The following is a 23,493-nucleotide window of genomic DNA, read 5'->3' on the forward strand; positions in this document are numbered from 1 at the left end:
GCAGCTGCTATTTTATTCTTATTTATTTTCATTTTTAAATTTATTTTCCTCTATTTTTTTTTGCCGGTGGCAAATGTTTTTACAGATACATTACTATATTCATTCTTCTATACAGTTTTCAAATAATCACAAAGGCTTTGTAGCCCCAGTACAGATCCTACAGGATATCATTCACTGCATTTTGTCAAATTTAAGAACACACTCATTACAAAGAGATGCAGGGTTACAAATGGGTTCTGCATTTACAGATGAAACAAATTTGTCCACATGTCAGAAAACATTTCTGCATATACACAGATATTGCTTTCCGTAAGGCAGATGCAACTGGTTCCTGAGATGGTCTGATTTCCTTTGAAACATTTTAAAAAGGAATTAAGCAAAGAGTGAACTAGTGCTGGTTTTCTTTCTTATGAATTTATTTTTGTAGCATCAAATGCTCTCATTGATCCTCCTCTGCAAGTCTTGGTGATCCCTTCAAATAATGTGCTCTTACGGTGGATAAGAACATGTCTTACCGATTTCAGTAAGACATTTAAATTTAACCATATAACCATTTACGGAGCGGAAAAAGGCCATGTTGACCTTTCGAGTCCGCACCGGTTCACTGATTTTGTGCGCCCTCTTCAGGCATTGGTCCCAGTAGATCTTCATTCAATATTGATGCTGATAGAATCACAGAAAACTGCAGCATAGAAACAGGCCATTCAGCCCCTTTAGTCTGTGGTAATCCCACTGACCTGTACTCATTCCAAAACCCTCCAGACCTCTACCATCCATAGATTTATCCAATTTATTCCTAAAACTTGAGAATGAGCCTGTATTTACCACGTCAGATGGCAGCACGTTCCACACACACCACTCTCTAAGTGAAAAAGTTCCCCCAAATGTTCCCTCTAAACCTTTCACCCTAAAGCCTTTCCCTCTCCTATTTAATCTTTCCCTGTAACTCAACTTTTGAAGACCAAGCAACATCCTAGTAAATCACTGCACTCTTTCGATCTTACTGATATATCCTTCCTGTAGTTTGGCGACCAGAACTGTACATAATACTCTAAATTTGGCCTCACCACTCTCTTATACAAACTTACCATAACAAACCAACTCCTGCACCCAATACTTTGATTTATGACGGCCAAGATGCCAAAGGTACAACAGGAAGATTTAGAAATACCATGAGATGTAGGGAGGGAAGGAATAATTCTGGATTAATGCATTAATAATTGAAGACAAGTTTCAAAAAGTGGTATCTTATCGGGATGTGCCAAAGATGGACACAACTCCCAATCACTTCAACAATGGTGCATCTACCATTTGCAATATTTTTTTTAAACAAACGACTTACAGGAATGAAAATATTCTGATAGCACCAACACTACGGCAATAGGCAATAATGTTAATGTAATGAAAGCATAGAAATATGACAGAGAAAGAGCCTTTCAGTTCACCTCATCCACACTGACCATCAGCCACCCACTTACATTAACCCTACATTAGTCCCATGTAAATAAAAACCCTACACTAACTCCCCACCCATCTTGTTGCCCCTAGCCCCCAACACACTTTTCCACTCACTGACATAAGTGGGTAGATTACAATGGCCAATTCACCTACCAATCTTGGGGACATGGGAGGAAACCAGAGCATCTGGGAAAACCCACAAGGTCACAGGGAGAGAATCTGAAAACAACACTCGGCCAGGGCTTGGTAAAGGCCTCTGGTGCGTTATGAGGCAGATGCCCTACTGGCTGTGCCATCCAATCAATGTCAGGCCACAGGACTAAAGGGAAAAAATAAAAAAGCATGGATAAAAATCATTATCAGATTACTGCAAGAATTTATCTGGCAAATTTTGCATTAAGATCCTCAGGGCTTAGTAAGTTCACACATGGCATAAAGATTGGTGGAATTGTGCATAGTGTCGAGGGCTATTAAAGAAAACAAAAGGATATTGATCAGTTTCAAATATGGCCACAGAAAAGTTTAATGCAGTCAGATTGGAAGGTCAAATGCAAGGGCAAAGTATACAATAAATGGCAGGATTCTTAAAACCATTGATGAGCAGAGGAATCTGGGAGTTCAGGTCTATTGGTCCTTGGAAGTGGACAGCACATAGATAGGGTGGCATACTTGTCTTCAATGGGCAGAGCACCGAGTGCAAAACTAAATAAGTTTTGTTGCAGCTCCATAAAACCTTGGCTGGGCTGCACTTGAAATAGAGGCAGGCAATTCCGCTCACCCTATTCCAAGGAAGTGGAGTCTTTGGAAGGGGTGAAGAAGAAATTCATCAGGCTGTTCCTGGATTGTAGGGTATGAGTAGAGATTGGACAAGCTGGGGTTGTTCACTCTACTAAAATGAGACCTGATAGAATTTATAAAATTCCAACAAACATTGGTGAGATTAACTTTCAGAAACTTTTGTTCCAGGGTAAAAATGCCATAGGAGAGGATGCGCATTTAAAGTGAAGAGGTGGGGACGGCGCATTGTTTAAAGGAGATGTGCAGGATAAGGTTTATAAAAAAGTGGTTGGTCTTTGGAACTTCCAGTTGTGGTGGAAGCAGAGAGGATAGCAGCACTTAAGAGGGCACGAGAGTGACGTGCAAGGAACAGAGGATATGCATCCTGTGCAAGCAGCGGAGCCTTCGATTAATTTGGCTATCAAGTTCAGCGCAGATGCATGGCCGAAGGGCCTGTTTCTGTGCTGTCCTGTTTTATGTTCTATACACCATTTTCAATGCAACAATTTGCTTGAAGGTGGTGTTACAAGAACAGCAAAGTCATCTTGGAAAAAAAAAACATTCTATTGTAACGTGTTTGGGAATGAAACCAGTCTACTTAAGGTAAATCCTCTCTGGGAAGCTCTCTATTTGTTGATCAGTAAACATGGAGACCATTTAGACTCTTTGCCATGATGCAAATTCTAAACAGCTGTGAATGGAAAACCTTCAACATCTGGTTCATTGCTTGGCCACATCTCTAAGTAAAAGGCAACTCTCTGCTGACACAGACATTTTGAATTGATGGAGGCTGCAATTTTTTTTAACAACTTCTGAAAGGCAATTGTGTAGATTTGTAATGTTTGCATATTTAGATTTCTTTAAATATTCTGTTGAGAGAAACAAACGTTTTTGGCACAATTTCAAAATTAACACGACACTCTCAAATTTGTTTCCTTAAGAGGTCTATTTTTGAGAGTCCAAACCATGAGACAAATGGTTGAAAATGAAATTCATGTTTTAGTTATAAAGAAGATGCTTGGAATCAGATGAGGGACCTGCATTGAAGGTCAGTGAAGGCTGTCATTGTACCACCTCTGACCTGAGCAGTTTCCCTTAAAAAGGTCACAGATCCAGGAAATGCACATAACATTTTTCATAAGGAGAAATCAAAAATCTACAGAACATAGTTTGCACTTAGAACATTTCTAGATAAAAGTACCAAAAAATCCAAACTGTCTACTGAGAACCATCGACCGTTACAGCATAGAAACAGGCCCAAACTTTTTTTTTTGCCTTGTTCCACTGACCTACTCCCAAGCCCATAGCCCTCTACCTCTCCCATCCATGTACCTGTCCAAATTCTTCTTTAATGTTAAAATTGAGTCCCCTTTCACACTTCAGCTGGCAGCTTGTTCCACATTCCCACCACTCTCTGTGTAAAGATGTTCCCCTTACGCTATTCCCCTTTCACCCTTAACCCATGACCTTTGGGTTAGATTTCACCTACCCCAGTGGAAAAAACCTTTCTATATTTATTCTCTCTATTTCCCCCCCCCCTCATAATTTTAAATACCTCAATCAAATCTCCCTATGCTCCAGTCCTAACCTGTTTAACTTTTCCCTGCAATTTAGTTCCTGAAGTCCAGGCAACATCCGAGCAAATCTTCTCTGAACTCTTTCTATCTTATTGATATTTTTCCTGTAGTTAGGTGACCAAACCTGAATAGGATGGAGCATATTTTACCATCAGTTATTTCTGAAGATCAGACAAGGTTTATTAGAAATTGATATTCCCATTTTAATATACGTTGCTTAATGAATATCATGTATTTGCCCTCTGGGTACACTCCTGAGTCTTTCATTGCAAAAAAGCTTTTGATCGAATAGAATGGCGATATCTGCTTACAGTTCTTGAAAAATTTAATTTGGTTCTGATTTAATTACATGGGTTAAATTATTATATTCACGACCATCTGCCACAACTCTTACTAATTTACAACAATCTCAGCCTTTCAATCTACAACATGACACTCATCTAGAATGTCTGTTAAGTCCTTTATTATTTAGTCTGGCAATTGAACCATTAGCAATTGCATTTTGTGAGTGCAAGGACATTTTGGGAATGCAGAGGAAAGGGATTGAACGCAAGGACTCCGTTTTTGAAGATGATCTCCTAACTTTTCACTTCGGATTCAGTTGCCTCCCTTCCCCATATGATGTCATCACTTTCACAATTTAGTCAAATTGAAATTGCATAAAATTGAACTTCTTCTGTTGAATTCTCCTGCAATGTATGATGGTTTTCCTTTTAAGTTTAATTGACCTATCTTAGCACAAAGAATTACAAACATCTTTTTAAGGAGAATTATCTGGCCACGTTCAAACAAGTGAAGCATTCCCTGACTCAATGGTCAGCTTTGTCCACAACCTTAGTTGGCCGTATAAATTCTACTTCACCATATCAAGCATCTGAACCTTCCTGACTAACCTCCCACGAGGGACCTTGTCAAAGGCCTTACTAACGTCCATATAGACAACATCCACAGCTTTTCCTTCAGTTACCTTCTTGAAAAACTCTGTAAGATTGGTTAAACACTATCAACGATGCACAAAATCACGTCGACTATACCTAATCAGTCCATAGCTATCCAAATAATTGCATATCTGATCTACTGACTAATTTACCTACTACTGACGTCAGGCTTACTGGCCTATAATTTCCAGGAGCAGAGGGAGAGAGAGAAAGAGAGACGGCAGCACGACTCGGGCGGGGAGAGAGACAGCAGCGCGATTCGGGCGGGGAGAGAGACGGCAGCGCGACTCAGGTGTGGGGAGAGAGACGGCAGCGCGACTCGGGCGGGCGGGGAGAGAGACGGCAGCGCGACTCGGGCGGGCGGGGAGAGAGACGACAGCACGACTCGGGCGGGCGGGGAAAGAGACGACAGCGCGACTCGGGCGGGCGGGGAGAGAGACGACAGCGCGACTCTGGCGGGCGGGGAGAGAGACGACAGCGCGACTCGGGCGGGCGGGGAGAGAGACGGCAGCGCGACTCGGGCGGGCGGGGAGAGAGACGGCAGCGCGACTCGGGCGGGTGGGGAGAGAGACGGTAGTGCGACTCGGGCGGGTGGGGAGAGATGCCAGCGCGACTGGAAGGGGGTGGATATGGCAGCACAATTCGGGTGGGCTTAAATCTGGGGCAGCTAGCTTTTGTTCTGAAATCCAGAAAAATCCAAAATTCGGAACACACTGTCCCCCAAAGGTTCCGGATAAAGGACTGTGTACCTATACTGATTAAAAAAAAACATTTAAAATCTCCCCCAATTATTTTGGCTCCATACAAAGCTGACCACTCTTGCCAGTTGAATCCCTTCGGATTTTCCTTCACATTGTCTGCCGAAGCAACCACGGCTTTTTTTTAGCTCTCCTGATTTATTTCTTGATGTTTTAACTTATCTACAGACAAGAATTATCCTTGCACTGGTTGAATTACTTTTTCCTCAAACATTGCGATTTCATTTTTTGCACACAAACATAAATTGAACTGCAGTTTAGCTCTTCAAGGGCTATCCATAATTCTGTAACTTCACAAAATGCAAATCAATCAGCAGTCTGATGCTTTATTTTCTGATGTTGCTTTTCAGGGATTTTCTGCTATTATTTCAGATTTGCAACATCTGCACTTATTTTTTTAAATTAAATCAATCTGTGTCAATGTTGGCTTTTTAGTGTAACTCAACATAGTCTGCACACATCCATTAAGTTTGATTTGCTCACCTGGCAGTTTCTCTGCACATGGAATATAGCTGCAGAAGGGCATTCAGCCCATCGAGTCTACACCACCATTCAATACGATCATGGCTGATCATGCAACCTCAGTCCCCTATTCCTTTCTCTCTACGCCCCTTGATCCCTTGAGATAGAATGGTCAGTTCCAACTCCCTTTTGAATTCATCACAAGAACAGGCCTCAACAATTTTCTGTGGCAGGAAGTGCCACAAATTCACAACTCTGAATGAAGAAGTTTCTCCTAATTTCAGTCCTAAGAGGCTTTCCCCTTATCTCTTTAGACTGTGAACCCCTTGTTCTGGACTCCCCCAACATCAAGAACATTCTTCTTGCATCTAACTTGTCTTGTGCTATTGAAAATTTACATTTCCCAACATGATCTTAATTCCAGTGAGTATAATTCCAGTCTATCCAGTTTCTCTTCAGTCAGACCAGCCATCAGCCTGGTGAACCTTCGCTGCACCCTCTCAAAAGCATGTCCTTCCTCAGATTAGGAGACCAAAGCTGCAAGGAGTACTCAAGGTGTGGCCTTACCAAGGCCCTGCATGGCTGCAGTCAGAATTCCCTGATCTACATTCAAGATCTTTTGCCATAAAGGCCAACATGCCAGTTGTTTTCTTTCTTCACTGCTGCTGTGTCTGTGTTCCAACCCTCAACGACTGATGCACCTTGAAACTCAGGTCACGTTGCACCTTCCCTTTTCCCAATTTCTCACCATTCAGCTAATAATCTGCCTGCCTGTTGTACAAATCAGAGAAATTATTTGGAAGGGCAACCTTAAGAGTAATACACCATAACCCTATAGTACTGATCGCAGAAAATGCAAATAATGTCACATGTGCTGGAGTGAAACATAAAAGTCTGCAGACGCAGTGATTGTAGTAAAAACAGCACTGTGCCCACTGTTGGAACAGCTTGCTTAAAAATAAATACTTGAGGGCTTCCTCATTCTTCCTCTGAATTGCAATACCCAAATTCTATTTGACTCTTGGCCCCAAACATCCAGCACTTAATCCTCCAACTCCCATTACCACCACTCCAAGTGTCACCTCACAAGCAATTCCATCAATTGTCTGCTGTGATGGAGGCCTTGTCCCACAAGGACAGAACATGTCGTCTCCACAACAGAAGGTCAAGCCAAAACCAGGAGGGGTGGACAAATGTTGGTTAAAACATTCATGACGAAGACAGGCTGCTTAGGGGAAGCAAAGTGCTCCACGTTGTAAAACAGGCTAAGATCCTGTGGTGATTGTATTGAAACTGCAGGGTTTGGCCACCAATACTTGCATTTGCAATAGCTCTGAATGTTTGGTTTCATGTCGAAAAGTACTCCTCCACAGGCTGCCTCAAAGGGAAGTTGGGGCAACTGGATCAAAATTATGCCACAGTATCCTGAAAATATTCTGTTGCAGTAATCCAAATAATTTCTATAATTGCTGTTACTGTTCAATAAATTCTGATCATAAAATAAGTGCACAATATAAATATTTCAAGACATATTTTGGATTTCAAAACAAAATGGTTAACAAAAAAAAAACTACAATATCTTAAAATCCGTCTTGGGCTTTAACCACTCTTCATTTTGCATTAATGACATGAAGGGGTCAGGCCTGAAACATTGGTTACACATCTTTACTTCCTATGATCTGCTAAGCCCCTCCAGCATTTTGTGCTCTTACTCATGAAATGGGTTTCTTTCACTGTGATTGGGACATTGTGTCTCCTTGACACCACGCAACTGCTTAAACTGTTGCTTCATGACACCTCATGTCGGAGGGAGTGAAGCTCATGCCACAAAACCGGTTGGATCTTCTTGGGCAGATCTATTCACAATCAGAGGTGAGAGGCGTGGCTTCACTGCCGATGAGGACATCTGCTATTTTGATCCAAAGGAAGAACGAAAGTCGATTTTGATCAGATGGATGAAAATGAGCTACCGAGACAGTTTACAGAACGCAACAAGGGCAGTTCCAGGAATGGTCTTTTGAGGAAAAGTTAAGTCCCCAACTGGTAACTCCTTGTCCCTATCATTTTTCTTTTAATTCTCCGCTTCGACATACTATTGAAGGAATTAAAGACGAGTGCAGCAGAGTCTGTGAGAAGAATGTCTGATGACAGAATACCAAAGCAGTGACTACATGGAAAACCAATCGAAAGCAAATGGTTGTGTGGAAGGGACTCAAATACTTTAAGCATCCCTGAACAGCTTCAAGTAATGGGAGCAACAATCATTGGGTTGTTCAGTTTGGTGAACCTGCATAAAAAGTGAAGTATGAGGAAAAGAGAACAACCAAAAACAAAAAAAAAAATCAAGAACCAATGATACTAAACCATTCCTGCCCCTTTTTGCCACTTGTGTGAAAGGAACTCAAGAAACCATATTTCTCCAATTGGCCACCTTACTTATCCATTGCGACATTAAAGACTAGATGTCACAATCTTATCGTGAGCGAGGAACAAAAACAAAAGGTTAATTTGAAGTTCCAGGTTCAGGATTGGAAGATTCAAATTAAGGAAGCCTAACCCTAACCCTAACCCTAACCCTAACCTCGCTATTCTCATTTGGAAACGCTTCCAAAATTACAAAAGGAATTGACAGATTAATTTAGAAAAGAGGGGGCCTTTTTTCTTGAAAAAAATGGTTTAATAACTTTCAGAAAAAAAGTTACAAGAAAGGGCAGTACATATTGGATTAAGAGGCAATAGTTTGATGTGCCAATGAGAGAATTTCAAGAGACCAATGTCCTTGACGAATTTGAATGTTGAAACTCACCATTCTCCAAGTGCCTCCAAGCACCGCATTCGCCCAAGGACAAGCTCTGGATCATCTTTGTTCATGTCCATTTTCTTGTCATATGCAACCAAAGCATCTTCCCATTCATGTAGTTTTTCATACCATGTTGCTTGGATCTCCTTTAAAACAGACCCCAAAATGTACATAATTCAAAATTGGTACACACAATGCCTGTATGAAACTCACTTTCAAAAGTGTCTATTTCTCATTATCCATTATGCATTGCAACTTTGATGTTTCTTTTTGAAGACAAAATGCAGTGAGTATGATGTTGACTCAGCATTTCAGTTATAGTTACCCAGAAAGCTGAGAGTTCAAATCCAGCCATGGAAATGGAGGCAGATTGAATGAGCAGTTTGGGATGAAAACTGTTTAAAGTAACCAAGGGAAAAGCAGATGTGGTTAGGGTCAACGGTTACGTTTTTGATTTGTATGAAGTGTGAAGAGTCATTTCACTTGATTCCTTGTTTCCTTCTGCCCATCACCCATACACCTATCCACCAGGATTTTTAACACCATCATCCCCTCAAAACTGATTAGCAAACTCAGAGACATGGGGTTAATGCCCCACTGTGTAATTGCATCATGATCTACTTCACCTCCAGACCACAAAACAGTGAAGATTGGTAAGAATATGTCTTCTACAATCTTCATCAGTAGTGGAGCACCACAGGGCTGTGTTCTTAGCCCTCTGTTCTACTCACTTTAAACCTATGACTGAGTGACTCGATACAGCAATAACACCATCTACAAATTTGCTGGCAATACCACAGTAGTGGGTTGTATAAAGGAGGGGATGTCAGCATATAGGATGGAGATTGAAAACTTGGTTGAATGGTGAACCAACAACCTTGCACTCAATGTCACAAAAACTAAGGAACTGATTGTTGCCTTCAGGAAAGGAAAGACAATCCAGTGATCATTGGGGGGTTGGGTGGGGGGTGGGGGGTGGGGGGGGTGGAAATCAGAGGTGGAGAGGGTGAGCAAATTTAAGTTCTTGGGAGTCATTATCTCGGAAGATCTTTCCTGGACCCAACACACTAATGGCATTGTCAAGAAAGCACGTCAGCACCTCTACTTCCTCAGGAGTTTGCAAAGGTTTGCTATGACGTCGGAAACTCTTGCAAATTTCTACAGAGGTGTGGTGGAAAGTGTGCTGACCGACTGCATCACAGTCTGGGTACAAAGCCCTCAAAAAATTAGTGGACACATCCCAGGACATCACAGGCAAAACCCTCCCCACTATTGAGAACATCATCAGGGAACCCTGCTGTTGGAGAGCAGCAGCGATCATCAAAGACCCCCACCCCCCAGCACTGATCTGTTCTCGCTGCTGCCACAATACTCGCACCTCCAGGTTCAGGAACAGCTGCTCCCCCTCCACCATCAGACTCCTCAACAACAAACTCAATCAGGGACTCACTGAAGGACACCAATTTGTGCACTTTATTGATTTTCTTTATTATTCTCTCTGTATTGCACAGTTTGTTTACATTCATTATCTGTTTGCAGTTCTTTAATTGTTTACACCATGTACATTTTTTTTTGCATTATCACTTAGTGGTAATTCTGCCGCACCCACAGGAAAATGGAATCTCAGGCTTGTATGTAATGGCAATGAATCTGAAATCTTCTCCACCCTGACTTTTCCCATCCTCTACACTTTCCAGGTCGCCACCCATCACCTAACAGCCTGTCTCACCTCTTCTTCTCACCTCCATAATAATAATAATGCATCTCCTCTATAAAGCGTGCAGTTTTAATTTTTTGTGTGCAGGAACTCATCAAAAACGGCAACAAGGAGGTCCGGAGTCACCCCATGAGGTGCCAGTGGCGCTCTGGCAGCACTGCACCCCTGGTCTCTATGAACTCGGTCCTGATATTAAGGTCTCGACCTGAAATGTCGACCATCCCTCTGCCTCCATAGATGCTGCTTGGCCGGCTGAAGTTTGATATCATCCAGAAGAACAGGGCACACTTGACTGACATCTAATCAACCTCGTCATTTAATCCGTCCACCTCTGATGTACAGAGGCTTAGGCTGCTCCAAAAGCAACCCCACCGGCTGCAATCTCGACCAAGGATAGCAAATGAAAGGGTACAAACCCACAGAGTATTTTACTTCAAAATTCACAACACCCTGACTCCTGGGCTCCCGAGGGTTGCCATCCTGCATCTAGGCCCCTCCCTGGCCACTGCATTTCTGCAGCAGACCTGCAAGACACACAGAACATGTCCCTGTTTTGGAGCAGAGAATTGCACTGGATTGCAATAATTTACAAAATATAAAGGGAAAATCTTGGGATGATTTAAAGGTATTAGAAGCAATGCTGCAGTTTATGATCTTCACCCTCCACCCTCCCAGAAATCAATTTACAAATGACCCCAATTAACGAATGAAGGTATTACTTTTCTGTGATATTGTCTGTATTGTCTATGGACAGGGCAATTAATTATTTGCAGTCCTTTCTGCAAATTGGGTTAGTCTTTGCATTAGCCACATGGATACAATCAACACTAAATTCAGAAAGATTACTTCATTTTATGGTTATATGCTTCTGGATTTGCAAGACCTCTGGTCAAAAGCTGGGAGCACTGTTCCAGCATTTGAGCAATAAAACAGCAGATCCCGACAATGGCTCACAAAACTGACAAGAGCATGGAGATAACACCTCAGCTTTAAATGTAGAAGCACATATGTTGAGCAGATTAGTTGAGGAATTCGTGTGAATGCAACTCTGGGAATGTGGCAGAGTATTATCCAAAACTTATTACAATAATGAAACATGATAGGAACAAGGCAAGGGGCCATTCTCAGACCTTCAAAACAGCCAGGTGTTTAGGAAATACAGACTGAATTTTAAAAAAAACAGTGGAATAACACATTTGCCTCAGGGATTTGGAATCCTTTCAAAGACAATAACCCCTGAGCAGGATGTAGGCAAATGTAGGATAGAGCAGCCAAATTAAATTATCTTCCAATCACAGCCTCAGCAGGTTTCTTGTTACTCAAGCTGCCCTACTGACACTTCTCTCCTCTGTTTTAAAGATGAGTAATTTCTTCCTTAAATTTGCTTTTTTGAGTCCAGTCAATGATATCTCATAATAACCCCACTCTTAAACTTCTCAACAGCTGACGAACTGAAAAGACCAAAGTGCAGGTCCACTCTGATGACTTTCTGCATAAAAGTATATGGTGGCAATAGATCTTGTCCCCAGTGGACACTGAAAGACCGGTTGAGTTGCGCCACCATTTCTGTGCTTTCACTGCAACCACAGCACCTGCAGACTTTTGCCTTTCACTCAGACAGCATGTGTTATGGCTTTAATACCTCCAAGTGGAAAGCCCTGCAGAAGATAGTGGATACAGCCCAGTGCATCACAGGCAAAATTCTCCCACCATCAAAAAAGAAATTGCTGCCGTTGAAGAGCAGCAACAAACATAAAAGTCCCATACCATCCAGCACATGCTCGGTTCTCCCTGCTCACATCAGGAAAGCGGTGTAGGTGCCATAGGGCTCGCACCACCAGGATCAGGAAGATTTGCTACCCCTCCACCGTCAGACTCCTCAACAACAAACTCAATCAGGGACTCATTTAGAGACACCCTAGTTTGCACATTATTTATTATTGAATATTAATTTTCTGTATTGCACAGTTTGTTTTCATTTCTCTCTCTCTCGTAGGTGCATCTTTTCTGGAGCACAGTTTTTTTGCACTACCGATAAGTGGAAATCCTGCCTGGCCCGCAGGAAAAAGAATCCCTTGGTTGTACTTGATGTCAACTCTGTTCTCTGACAGTAAATCTGAACTTTTAATCTGATACCAAGTCACAGGGGAGGGGTTATTTCTTTAACCTTTACCAATGCTTTTACTTTGTGAAATTACCAAAAAATATAAAGGATGTGTCATCTGCCTCTTCAACAGGTACTGCACAGAGGGCACGTTGATTTATTGGTGTCTCAGGTAGTTAATATTACATTTGCCCATTTTGTGGCTTTAAATTTTAATTGGTTGGGAAAAAGTGCAGTGACTATGTCAACAAAATGCAATGGGCACTGTTGAAACCCCCTAAACAAAGCCAATTTGAAGATATAAATTTGTGGTTAAGAAATTTATTACTAATATGTATATAAAAATCACAAGACACTGTGAAGAAAAAATATTTATATAGAAGAAAAAATATTTATATAAATCAAAAATCTGATGGGAGCAAGATTTAAATATACAAATTCAGGAGGAGATTTGATAAAAATTATGTTATGAAAGTGTTACAAATACATTAAACATTAAAGATATCAAATGGTTCAATACAACTTACTTCATCAATTGTATTATACTCCACGCAAGTTAAATGGACCTAATCCTAATTATTCAAATAAGTGTTTTCGATGTGCGAAAGAAATAGGGACTTTTTTGCATTCAGTGTGGTCTTGTGAAAAAGTGGAAAGTTTTTGGAATGAACTGAGTTTATTATTAGGGCAAATTGTTATGAAGGTAACAAAACCAAAGGATCCAAGAATATTTTTACTTGGAGATATTTATGAAAACGATCTAAAATTGAAATTGGACAAAAACTTAAGTATTGCAACTGCAAAGAGATGTCTAGCGATATCATGGAAAGATGAGAGAAGTGTTATTAAGTAGATGGTATAACGAGATGCAAAACCGTCGACCGTTGGAAAAAATTACCTATAGGTTAAAGTATCAAGTTGAAAATTTTTATAGTATTTGGAAATCTTATATGGATTTTATGGATAATTTTCCGTCCACCTCTTCTATCTTATCCACTCCTCTTATAACCATAACCATATGACCACTTACGGAGCGGAAACAGGCCATGTTGGCCTTTCGAGTCTGCACCGGTTGACTGATTTTGTGCGCCCTATTCTTAATTAGTAATTTTTCATAACAATTAATGATTATCTATGCTAATATTATTGTATATTAAATGGTAGATGTTTCTTTCCTTTTCTTACTTTTGAGTGGGAAGGGGAATGGGGAGAAAATATATAAAAGTACTTTTTTTGTATCATTTGGCTAAGAATATTTGATTAATTTTTTATTCATTTTTTTTCTGTAATGATGCAAACAATTAAATTTGTAAAAATTTAAAAAACAATTGGCACTGGATTCAAGTCACCAGACTGCATCTTATGCCAGGACTTTGGCAAAGGTTGTGAGAGTAGTGTGCAATAGATACTGTATGTACCTACCCCTGTAAATTGGACCTCCTCCCTCACCACCATTCAAGGCCCCAAACATCCCTTGGGAATCCCAAGGCATCCCTTGGCTCCATATCGTGGAGACCGGGAGATAGAGTAATGGTGCCAAACTGAACTGTCTGTTGCAATAATGGAGACTTCCCAGTGGCCAACCATTTCAATTCCACACACCACTCCCACTCAGGCATGTCTGTCCTTGGCTTGATGTTCTGCCAAACTGAGTGTGGTGCGCTGTTAGACAGAATCAGGCACACACAAGGTAAAGACTGAACAACAGGCTTTAATCCACAAAGACCTCCACAGAGCCAGGCTGGCTGTGAGGCCTCTGGAGGCCGCCGCAGGCTTATATCACGGAGGGTGATTGACACACAACCGGGTGGGGCTTGATCCATTCAGGTCAACTGATTGATAGCCAGCCAGGTGTCGTCCTGTCCCCCACTCTTGCAGGTACAGAGATTCACCCTGCAGTAGGCCAGTGGTGTACCACCACACTTAGTCCACCTGGAAATTGGTGGAACAACACTCTGCAACCAGGGCATCAACATCGACCTCCAAATTCCTCCCTCGAGCTCATTCTTTCCCTATCCCTTGGTCTCCTTTTCTCTTGCTCCCCATCTCTTCCCTTCCTTCTGTCAGAGAACTACCCTTCAGGCCTCTGGAATCTCCCATCATTTTTCAGCTTCTTCTACCCTCCCATTTGCATCAATCCAAGTACTCCAACCCCACTTCTCCATTCAGACATCTATTGTTTTTTCAGATTCCTGACTAAGGGTTCATCCCCAAAATGTTGATTGCCTTTCTTCCTATGAATACTCCATGAATTTCTGATTTTCTCCAGCATTTTTGTGTGCTAAGTTACAGACTTTCTCTTGGGCACATTCCAGATTCCAATAAACTCCAGGCCAAAGATCACCTCTTTCTACATTAGCAATTCTGCCTTCCTCCGATTCATTTTCACCAGTCCATTATTGTGCTTTTGTTACTAGGCTCAATGTCCCAATGACTTCCAACTCACCAGCCCTTCCACTTTCCATAAAGTTCATTTCCGTCTTCTGTTCCAAATCCCACAATACCTAAATTTACTGATTTGTTCTGGATCTGCCTAAACTCCACATCAGTGGTTCTCAACCATTTTTCTTTCTACTCACACACAACTTTAAGTAATCCCTATGCTCTGTGATTAGTAAGGGATGGTTTAAGGTGGTGTGTGGATGGGAAGGGAATCACTGCTCTAGACCCAAATTGTTACTGAAATATTTGGCTTGAGAAAAATGGTTATTGGCCCATTTCCTTTGGAGCTATGAAACCCTACCCATAACGAGTCAATGAGATATGATTAAAACAGTGGCTTCCAAAATTTTTCTTTCCATCCACATACCACCTTAAGCAATCCCTTACTAATCACAGAGTACTGATACCACACAGAAAACTTAGTGGTACGTGAAGTGGAAAGAAAAAGGTTGAGAACCACTGCTCCACATAAAAGAACGTGAACATTCTTGTTACGGAGTGGTGGGAAGAACTATGCATCATTTACTGTTCCACATCTTTCACTAAAGGTTCCCAAGCTGTTTGACTAAATTACATAGTAAATTCCCCGGTATCCTGAATTCAAGAAACTCACAGCCTCAAGCTACCGGCAAATAGAGGAAAATAAATTTTAAAAAAAAGAAAGTAAATAAGAACTTTTTAAAAAATTTAAAAATATGCAAGTTTAAAATTATAAATGTTCCCTGAATTAACACATAAACCTTTGGTGAAGATGGGAACAAATATTCACCCAGCGGAGGGCACCTTGGTCGAGCTTTGCTTGTAGCAGCTGTTTGAATAAAGCGGTGTTTGAATAAAATGGCATCACCCAGGAGGAGCTGGTCGATGCTGCTCACTGTTGGGGTGACTCTCTTAAAATGTCTCCTTTTCCCTGATTATCCCAATCTGTTTCTGTAAACTTGAAGTTGGGCTGGGGGGGGGGGAGGTGGACGGAATTCATTATCTATAATGTTATTGTTTGTCTTTTGGATTCCACCATGGAGGGAGAGGAACCTGCAGGTACAGCCACAGTTAAATGTTTTCAAAGAATGTGAGTGAAAATAAAGTAAAATGCTTTAAGGTTTATAAATTTGTGCAAGTGCAGTCAGTGCAAGTACAGTATAGTATTTTAGTATTTTAAGCTGTTAATTCTTAAGGCAGCTACATTAGTGTGGCATTTTGAAAGGAAGTCGCATGCAACCTGAAAATCAACCTGTCAATCCCCATAGGTGCCATGTACCAGGGGTTTAATGTATACCTAAAAATACCTTGATGAAGGGCTCAGGTCTGATGCATTGCCTATGTACCTTTATCTTGGCTCTAGAAAATACGATGCTGAGTTTCTCCAGCATTGTCTTTTGACTAAATTGTATCTTTGACACAGTTTTGTAATAACTTTATAAAAAAATAATGAGTGAATCCAATGAGCTAATCAGCATAATCAATGACAAAAAAAATGATTAGAATATGAAGAATCATTACACCATTATTATTTTATATCAGACCAGTTAATTTACCCCTTTGCATTGATTATATATAGCCAGCTTTCCAATTGCTTGTGAAACCATTGTGAACAGGCTGTTCCCTTTCACATTACCTCAGAAATATCCTAAATAAGAAACTTAATCTTTACAACATAAAAAGATTAATATCCCTCTGTCGCTCTCTCCTTTTTTTATTTCCCCAAACGAGGTGGCACAGGTAGTGTAGTGGTTAGTGTAATGCTGTTACAGCGCCAGCAATCAAGACCGGAGTTTCAAGTCACACGCTGTCAGGAAAGGGTTTGTGTATTCTCTGTGTGTCTGCATGGGCTTCCCCCCGGGAGCTCCCGTTTCCTCCCACCGTTCAAGGGGCGGGGGCTCAGGGGCCAAAATGTCACGGGCCAGGATGTCTAACATTTTTTTTTTAAAAACTGTTCTAAAATCAAAAATTATTTTGTTTTAAATTTCAGAAACATTAATTTACTGAAGAATAGGCATCTGTTATAAGGATGCTTTGTTTCGACATGTGCAATTATTAATGTAAAGACTTCATTCTCCCTCAACTGATTTGTCATTCTTCCAGCACTGACATGTTATTACCTTGGTTTTGTGAGAACATTGCTTTTTTCATACTGTGATATTGATTTTTTTTGGTAACAGAACAAGGCTAATGACTGGACAATAAAAATTCACCCATATATCTAGGGTCTTGGAAATGGATGGCACTTTCTCGTTCTGCAATGATAATGTACAATATGGAGTGGCAGGGCTGATAGATTACAAGCAAAATCAATAAACCAGGCATGAGAGGGAAATGCTTTTTTTTTGCAAAGAAAATGCATAATTTCAACCGAGTATCAAAATGCAAATACAACACATTTCCTCTCTGATAAACCGTTTCCAAATTCCCTTTTTAAAATAACATTCTGCTTCTTTGTCAGATCATGAAGTGAACAACAGCAGTGACAAATCCAAATCTGGAGTCTCTGCATCGTGCTCGGCAACACTGACCAACAGTTTATTTTTTTTTTTTAAAACTTAACGACAGCATGTTAAAATGCCCTTCCAGACCATGAAATCTGTGATGCCTAATTAACCTACTGTGACAGAGTATTTAGAGGTGGTTTGGGAGGAACTGTTCGAGCAGCTTGCACACACACATTTTAAAACACAGAATATTTGCAGGACTCTTGCAGAATGCTTTTTGCAGGACGCAACAAAGTATCGACAGCAGCTTGCCTGGGAGAGCTTGTGATCTTTTCAGGCAGAGGAAAATAGTTTTGCTCTCAGAGAGAGGAGACAGAAATCAGTTCCAGAAGGACAAGCTGGCAAACTTTGGAAGGCTGCCTGGTCAAAGGAGGAGATTAGCAGTTTGAAAGGTGACCTGAAAGAAAGGGGATCATCTGGAGAACCCTGAAGGGGGCAAGTTCATCAGCAAGACAGAATGAGAAGGAATCAGTTGTGGATGTCCTGGAAGAGGAATCTCTCTCTGAAAACCAGCAAGAACCCTCCTGCGTGGTAACCATTTGCCTGTTAAGCACCAAAGCCTGGTGAACTTTGTTAATGCTAACTTCTGTACACAGTACAAGAATTGCCTGCAATCAGTGAGATTGGATTGTGATCCAAAGAATTTTTCTAATCTTAAATATACATTACACATACCTGATCTTAGTATTAGAGGGTAGATTAGGTAGGTTAAGTAATAATTTAAAGTTTAATTCTGTTTTCTTGTTCAAATATAATTAAAAACAACTTTGGTTTAAGTAACCCTGTGTTGTAGTGCATATCTATTGCTGGTTTTTGGGGTCCTCTGGAGTCCGTAACACTACCAACTCCGGATGTGTTGGATGGTGGGAGAAAACTGAAGCACCCGGGAAAACTCTTGCAAGTGACAGGGAGAACGTACACAGAGAGAACCGGATTCAAACCCGGATAGTATGACTTGAACCTTTTCTTTTGATTATTTAGATATTAAGCCTATGAGGAGTTAATTCATTATTCATTCCATTCTCACAGCAGGTACAATTCATTGCTTATTTGAGATATTCAAAGCAGGAACGATCGAAGAGCAGAGTTGGTCTCTCAAGCATGCCCACCGTTAAATACGATCATGGTTGATTAACACTGGCCTCTGCTGTGCTGGTTTCCTATAGCGCTCAATTCCTCGTCTATCTCCACCTTAAGTACATCTTATGATTCTGTCTCCGCCACCTTTGGGGCAGCACGGCTGGCGTAGTGGTCAGCACAACACCTTTACAGAGCCAGCAATCTGGATCGCAGTTTGAATCCCGTGCTGTCTGTAAAGAGTTTGTATGTTCTCTCCATGCCTGCATGGGCTTCCCCCGGGGGTTCTGGTCTCCTCCCACCGTTCAAAACATACTGGGCGTGCAGATTAATGGGTGTAAACAGGGCGGCACGGACTCGTGGGCCGAAATGGCCTGTTACCGTGCTGTATTTCTTAAAAAAAAATTCACCCTTCTCAAAGATGAGACATTTTTACCCTCCTCATTTTTAAATGAGCAGCCCCTTACTTGGTAGTTTAGACCCTTCACTCTCAACACTATCATCAGTGAAAACATTTACTACCCTGTCATGTCCCTTTCGGATATTGAGTGTTCGAACAAGGTAATAGCTCATTCTTCTAAGCATCAGGGAATACAAACACAAACTCATGAGAGGTCAATTCTCTCATCCTAGGAATTGGCCTGGTGCATCTCCTTCACACCGCCTCTGGGCCAAAACCCTACACAATATTGCAGATATGACCTCAGAAACACCTTGTACAACAGTAATAAAACCTCCTTATTTTTAAGCTCCAATCCTTCTTGAGACACCTACATTCTGCACTCATTTGCAGTATCTCTCTAGTTGGATAATACGCTTGCTTCCTCTTAGCAAAGTATCCAAGAGAGCAGAGACTCAGCACTGCTTCACAGGGTCCTACTGCCCAGGCCTGAATCTAATGGCTCATATCGGCTTTAAATGTCCTGTTAAGGAGACGATGGTGTTTTTTTTCAATATAAATCCTTCAACCATGGAAGTCTGTTCCTAAGATGGCAGCACCTGTGCTGAGCAGCATATCACAAGGGGCAAATTGCTGCAAGAAAACAAGAAACGAGGAGAACACCATACCCCCTCCCCATTGAAAAGGGGAAGCATACGCAATGACCCTACAAAAAAGTGACTATGGCAGCGGACCAGCGAGGCCCAGCGGGTGAAAGACCCAAACAGGCTGTGGGTTTTGGCAACTTGTGGTCAAGGGTCTCACACGGGCTGCTGGAGACAGGCTCATGGAAATTAGCATTCGAGAGGATGCGAAGGGCAAGAATGGCTCCCGACAGGCCCTTGGGCGCTGAAGGCTTCTTGGAACTCGGGCTTCCAATGGTTTGAACTGGAGTCTGGGCGGCTGCAGGAGCGCTGGAAGCAAATCCAGACCTCGTGTTTCTGAAGGGACTCTTTTTTTGCTTCTCTTTCTCCTACTGTTAGGGGGACCAGGCAATGTACATGGTGGCTCTTTGTTTGCCTTAAGGCAGACAAAAGTATGTCAAGTACATTACATTTTGAATGTAATATTAAGTGACATTGACCTTTCATCTTCAGTTCATTTTCATTACCAAATAAGCAATGAATTGTACCTGCTGTGACAGCACTGATGTACCTGCACCCTTTAAGGAAGGTTATCAAGTTTGAGGAAACTCCGTCATGACCTTCTGCAGTCTAGACTGCTGGTGAAAGCACTCAAATTAAAAAATAATTTCATTATAAACAAGTGAAAAATAAGCTAGGACTGCTTGACGTTGACATACAGATCGAAGAAAGAAGCCAGTAGATGAAGGACTTTGGCAACAAGAGCGGAGAACTTCTGCTGACAACTGAATAGTAGCATTTTCATTCAAGTTGTGCCAAAAATTTGAGTCATATTTTCCCTACTCTGGAAGTCTGAAAAGTTGCAAAATGTGTCATTACACATTGGTGAATACAATGCTTCAGGCACTGAGGTGCACATTTCTCAGGCCAGACAGCAAGATATCCATGTCGTTTGTCACCATCTCCCTGAAGGTGGTGCAATCTCCGACTTGGAAGCAATGAACCGCACAGCTCATCAAATTCTGAGACCCTGATCTCAATTCGTCCATGCTGGGGACTTGGCAAGTGAAGACTGGGATTAGCTCAGAACAAAACTTTTTTTTAAAAAATAAACAGATTTAAAAAAAAACCCAATATACTTTTCACAGCAAGGTACTGAGAATACTTACCAATTCTCCATAGTGTTTCATTGCATATTCCAAGACCCCAGCAGCTGCCTCCGGTTGTTGCAGTTTGTTATTTATGCTGTTAATGAAATGAGATAGTTTAGTACAATTCCAATAAAGCATCAGCGAAAGTACATTGCATTAAAATACCTTCAGCACGTCCCAAAGTCCTCCACATCTAAATAATCAACTTTGAAGTGCAATTACTATTATTAATGAGCAAGGTTGGAAGCCGGGATATCAGAAACATGAATGCCCAAGTCATCTCTCATTCTCTCTTCAGAGATGGAAATTCAAGAGATGAGAGGGAAAAAAGGTAAAAAAACAAATGCAATTTTAAATACGAGTTAGACAAAGAAATTCAGAAAGAACACTGCATAATGTACAAGAAGTACCAACATTATCTTTACTCGTTCAGATTTATGAACCATGATCCATCGAGGCCTAGGAGGTATGTGGATCTCATTAACATTTGGTTATAGTTGTGAATACAAATATAATCATTTCAAGACTGTGTAATCTGCCAAGTTTAGAAACCACATGGCATTGTGCTTCACAATAGTGACTCCGTTAAATTTATGAAGATATCTTCTTGAGGGAATCGACAGAATGCTTTAGTATTTGAAATACCATTCTGTCACAATTTAAAAGTCCCCAAAGATTTAAAAACTCCAATGTCCACCTTGGCTGATGCAATCGAAAAGGATGTAGTTGTGCCATTGGGACAAAAAGATGTCTTGGCTGTTTTTAGTTACGTATTCCCGATATTGGCAGACACTTTAAAACCACTAAGTACTTGCAACACAACTGAAAAGATTAAATGCAAAGAATAAGGTGGACTTTGAATGACTACAGTGCGATTTGCTCAGTATAATCCATAACAATGACTGAGTAAAGCTAGAAATTATACAAATTTCAAACATGTAAAATCAGGTAAAATGTTATTCCCAATAGCTGGACTCAATGTACAACCTGAATAGTGCAAAATTACCAGAACATGGCCAAGCAAATAAAAAGTTAATGACAAAAAAATGATTGATTAATCAGGCAAATTTACATTCATACAGAGCATCTGAAGGATACAAGTATACAATGGAAACAAACACGTCTTCATTGCTATCCTATTCATTTGTACATCATTTTATAAATTGACAGAATAGCTTCTACATGAAAATAGGGTTTCTTGTGTTATGTGATAAGGTGCCATGGAGGAACAGGTATTTCAGTATCTTTTTGCAATCACCAAGTTTTGATGTTCATTCTTCTTACCAAGATCTTAGGAAAAAGCTACACATGCTCTGAGATATTTGGCCTTGGGAGCCACCTATTAGAGCGCAATGCAAACTACAAGAATAAAAATAATGCAAAAGACGGAACAACATAATACTTACCTACGAACAGCAGGACTGATTTCCCCCCTCCACTTGCCCTTTATTACCATCAAATTTCTACCTCATAATAAAACCGATGGGTTCATTGTTGAGTAGCCCTCAAGTCCAAGATGTTCCTGAACTCATCGGGCATTACACAAATTACGTCATGAGCATTAATGCAAACACAAGAAAGCTAAAACAGTGAAACAATGGTATAAACAGATTGGCTTTCACTCAAATAATCTAAACTTTGAAAACTTAGGGGGGTTGTTTCTGAATACATTAATATTTACTGCAATTTAATGCTGAATATATCTCAAATAATCCTCATCAGTTACAGCCGAACAAGTACCAACTCAACTGGGACTCCATACCCTACCCTGTGTACCCAATATTATTGATGCACACTGACCCCACAAGTGGTGTATTTAAGATATCTCAAGGCTACTGATTTTGATTGGTCCAATACTTTGGACAAACGTCTCAAGATATATTGTTTATACCACAAGGCTAAATACATGGAAGCAGTTGCTGCAGACAAAAAAAAATTGAACAATTCATCATCTTTCTCACCAGCCTGAATGGGTTTTATGATTTTCCAAAGCCAGTATTTTTCCATTTCTTTGCAAAGTGATTGAAAGGTTCTCGTTTATTATCTATGGAACCTAAATTTCTTTGTACAGCTGCTCGAATAACAAACTTATTTACCGACAGTGCATCTCTTCAGTTTTTAAATGTATCGAACAAAGCTACCGCGCTCGGAGAAATCCTGAAAAGTAACACATTGCGGAGGTCTTCCATTCCTGACAAGTTAATCTCCAAGTCCCTCCAGATGGAAAAAAAGATCTGACAGCGCATCACTTAAAAAAAAAACCACAATAAAACATTTGCTTGTCAATTTTAATCTGCTTCCTTAAGTAATGCTAGCTCACAATTTTTAACAGTTCCGTCATATCTAAAAGAATGAACAGGTGTCAATTGTTGAGCCATGAGTTTCAAAGGCAGTTCAAAACTTCGATCAAGGCCAAACAATTTTTCAGCTATATTCTGCAGGTTCAAGCGGTCTATCGAATTTCAAGTCAAAGACTTATTGTCGCGGGGGGCGTGGCAAGATGGCGTAAGGATCAGACGTGCCTTCCAGTCCTCTCCTGACTCTATATTACTGTTTTGTCTAGAAATGCCCGTTAAAATTCTTTAAAAGTTTAGATAATTTCAGTGCTGTTAATTTAACTTATGATGGTACAATTGGTGGAAAAGAGAAAAAAAAAATGACAACAGATCATCAAAAAACTACATTTTCCAAAAGTTCAAGTTTTGGAGCCTACCTACAGGAAA

At 40.8% G+C, this 23,493-nt stretch overlaps 1 protein-coding gene across 7 annotated transcripts in view; it reads right to left on the reverse strand.

Moving 5' to 3' along the window:
- Nucleotides 1–23,493, reverse strand: part of mtor (mechanistic target of rapamycin kinase) — a 275,568-nt gene that overhangs the window by 88,452 nt on the left and 163,623 nt on the right. For all 7 annotated transcript variants that reach the window (XM_069919038.1, XM_069919040.1, XM_069919037.1 and 4 more), the window contains exons 29-30: nucleotides 20,789–20,864; nucleotides 8,777–8,916 (exon numbers count right to left, since the gene is read on the reverse strand). In XM_069919038.1, coding sequence (XP_069775139.1) covers nucleotides 8,777–8,916; nucleotides 20,789–20,864 — 216 coding nt within the window. The remainder of the gene's footprint in view (nucleotides 1–8,776; nucleotides 8,917–20,788; nucleotides 20,865–23,493) is intronic.

Source organism: Narcine bancroftii, chromosome 2 (assembly GCF_036971445.1).
Source record: "Narcine bancroftii isolate sNarBan1 chromosome 2, sNarBan1.hap1, whole genome shotgun sequence".
NCBI lineage: Eukaryota > Metazoa > Chordata > Chondrichthyes > Torpediniformes > Narcinidae > Narcine > Narcine bancroftii.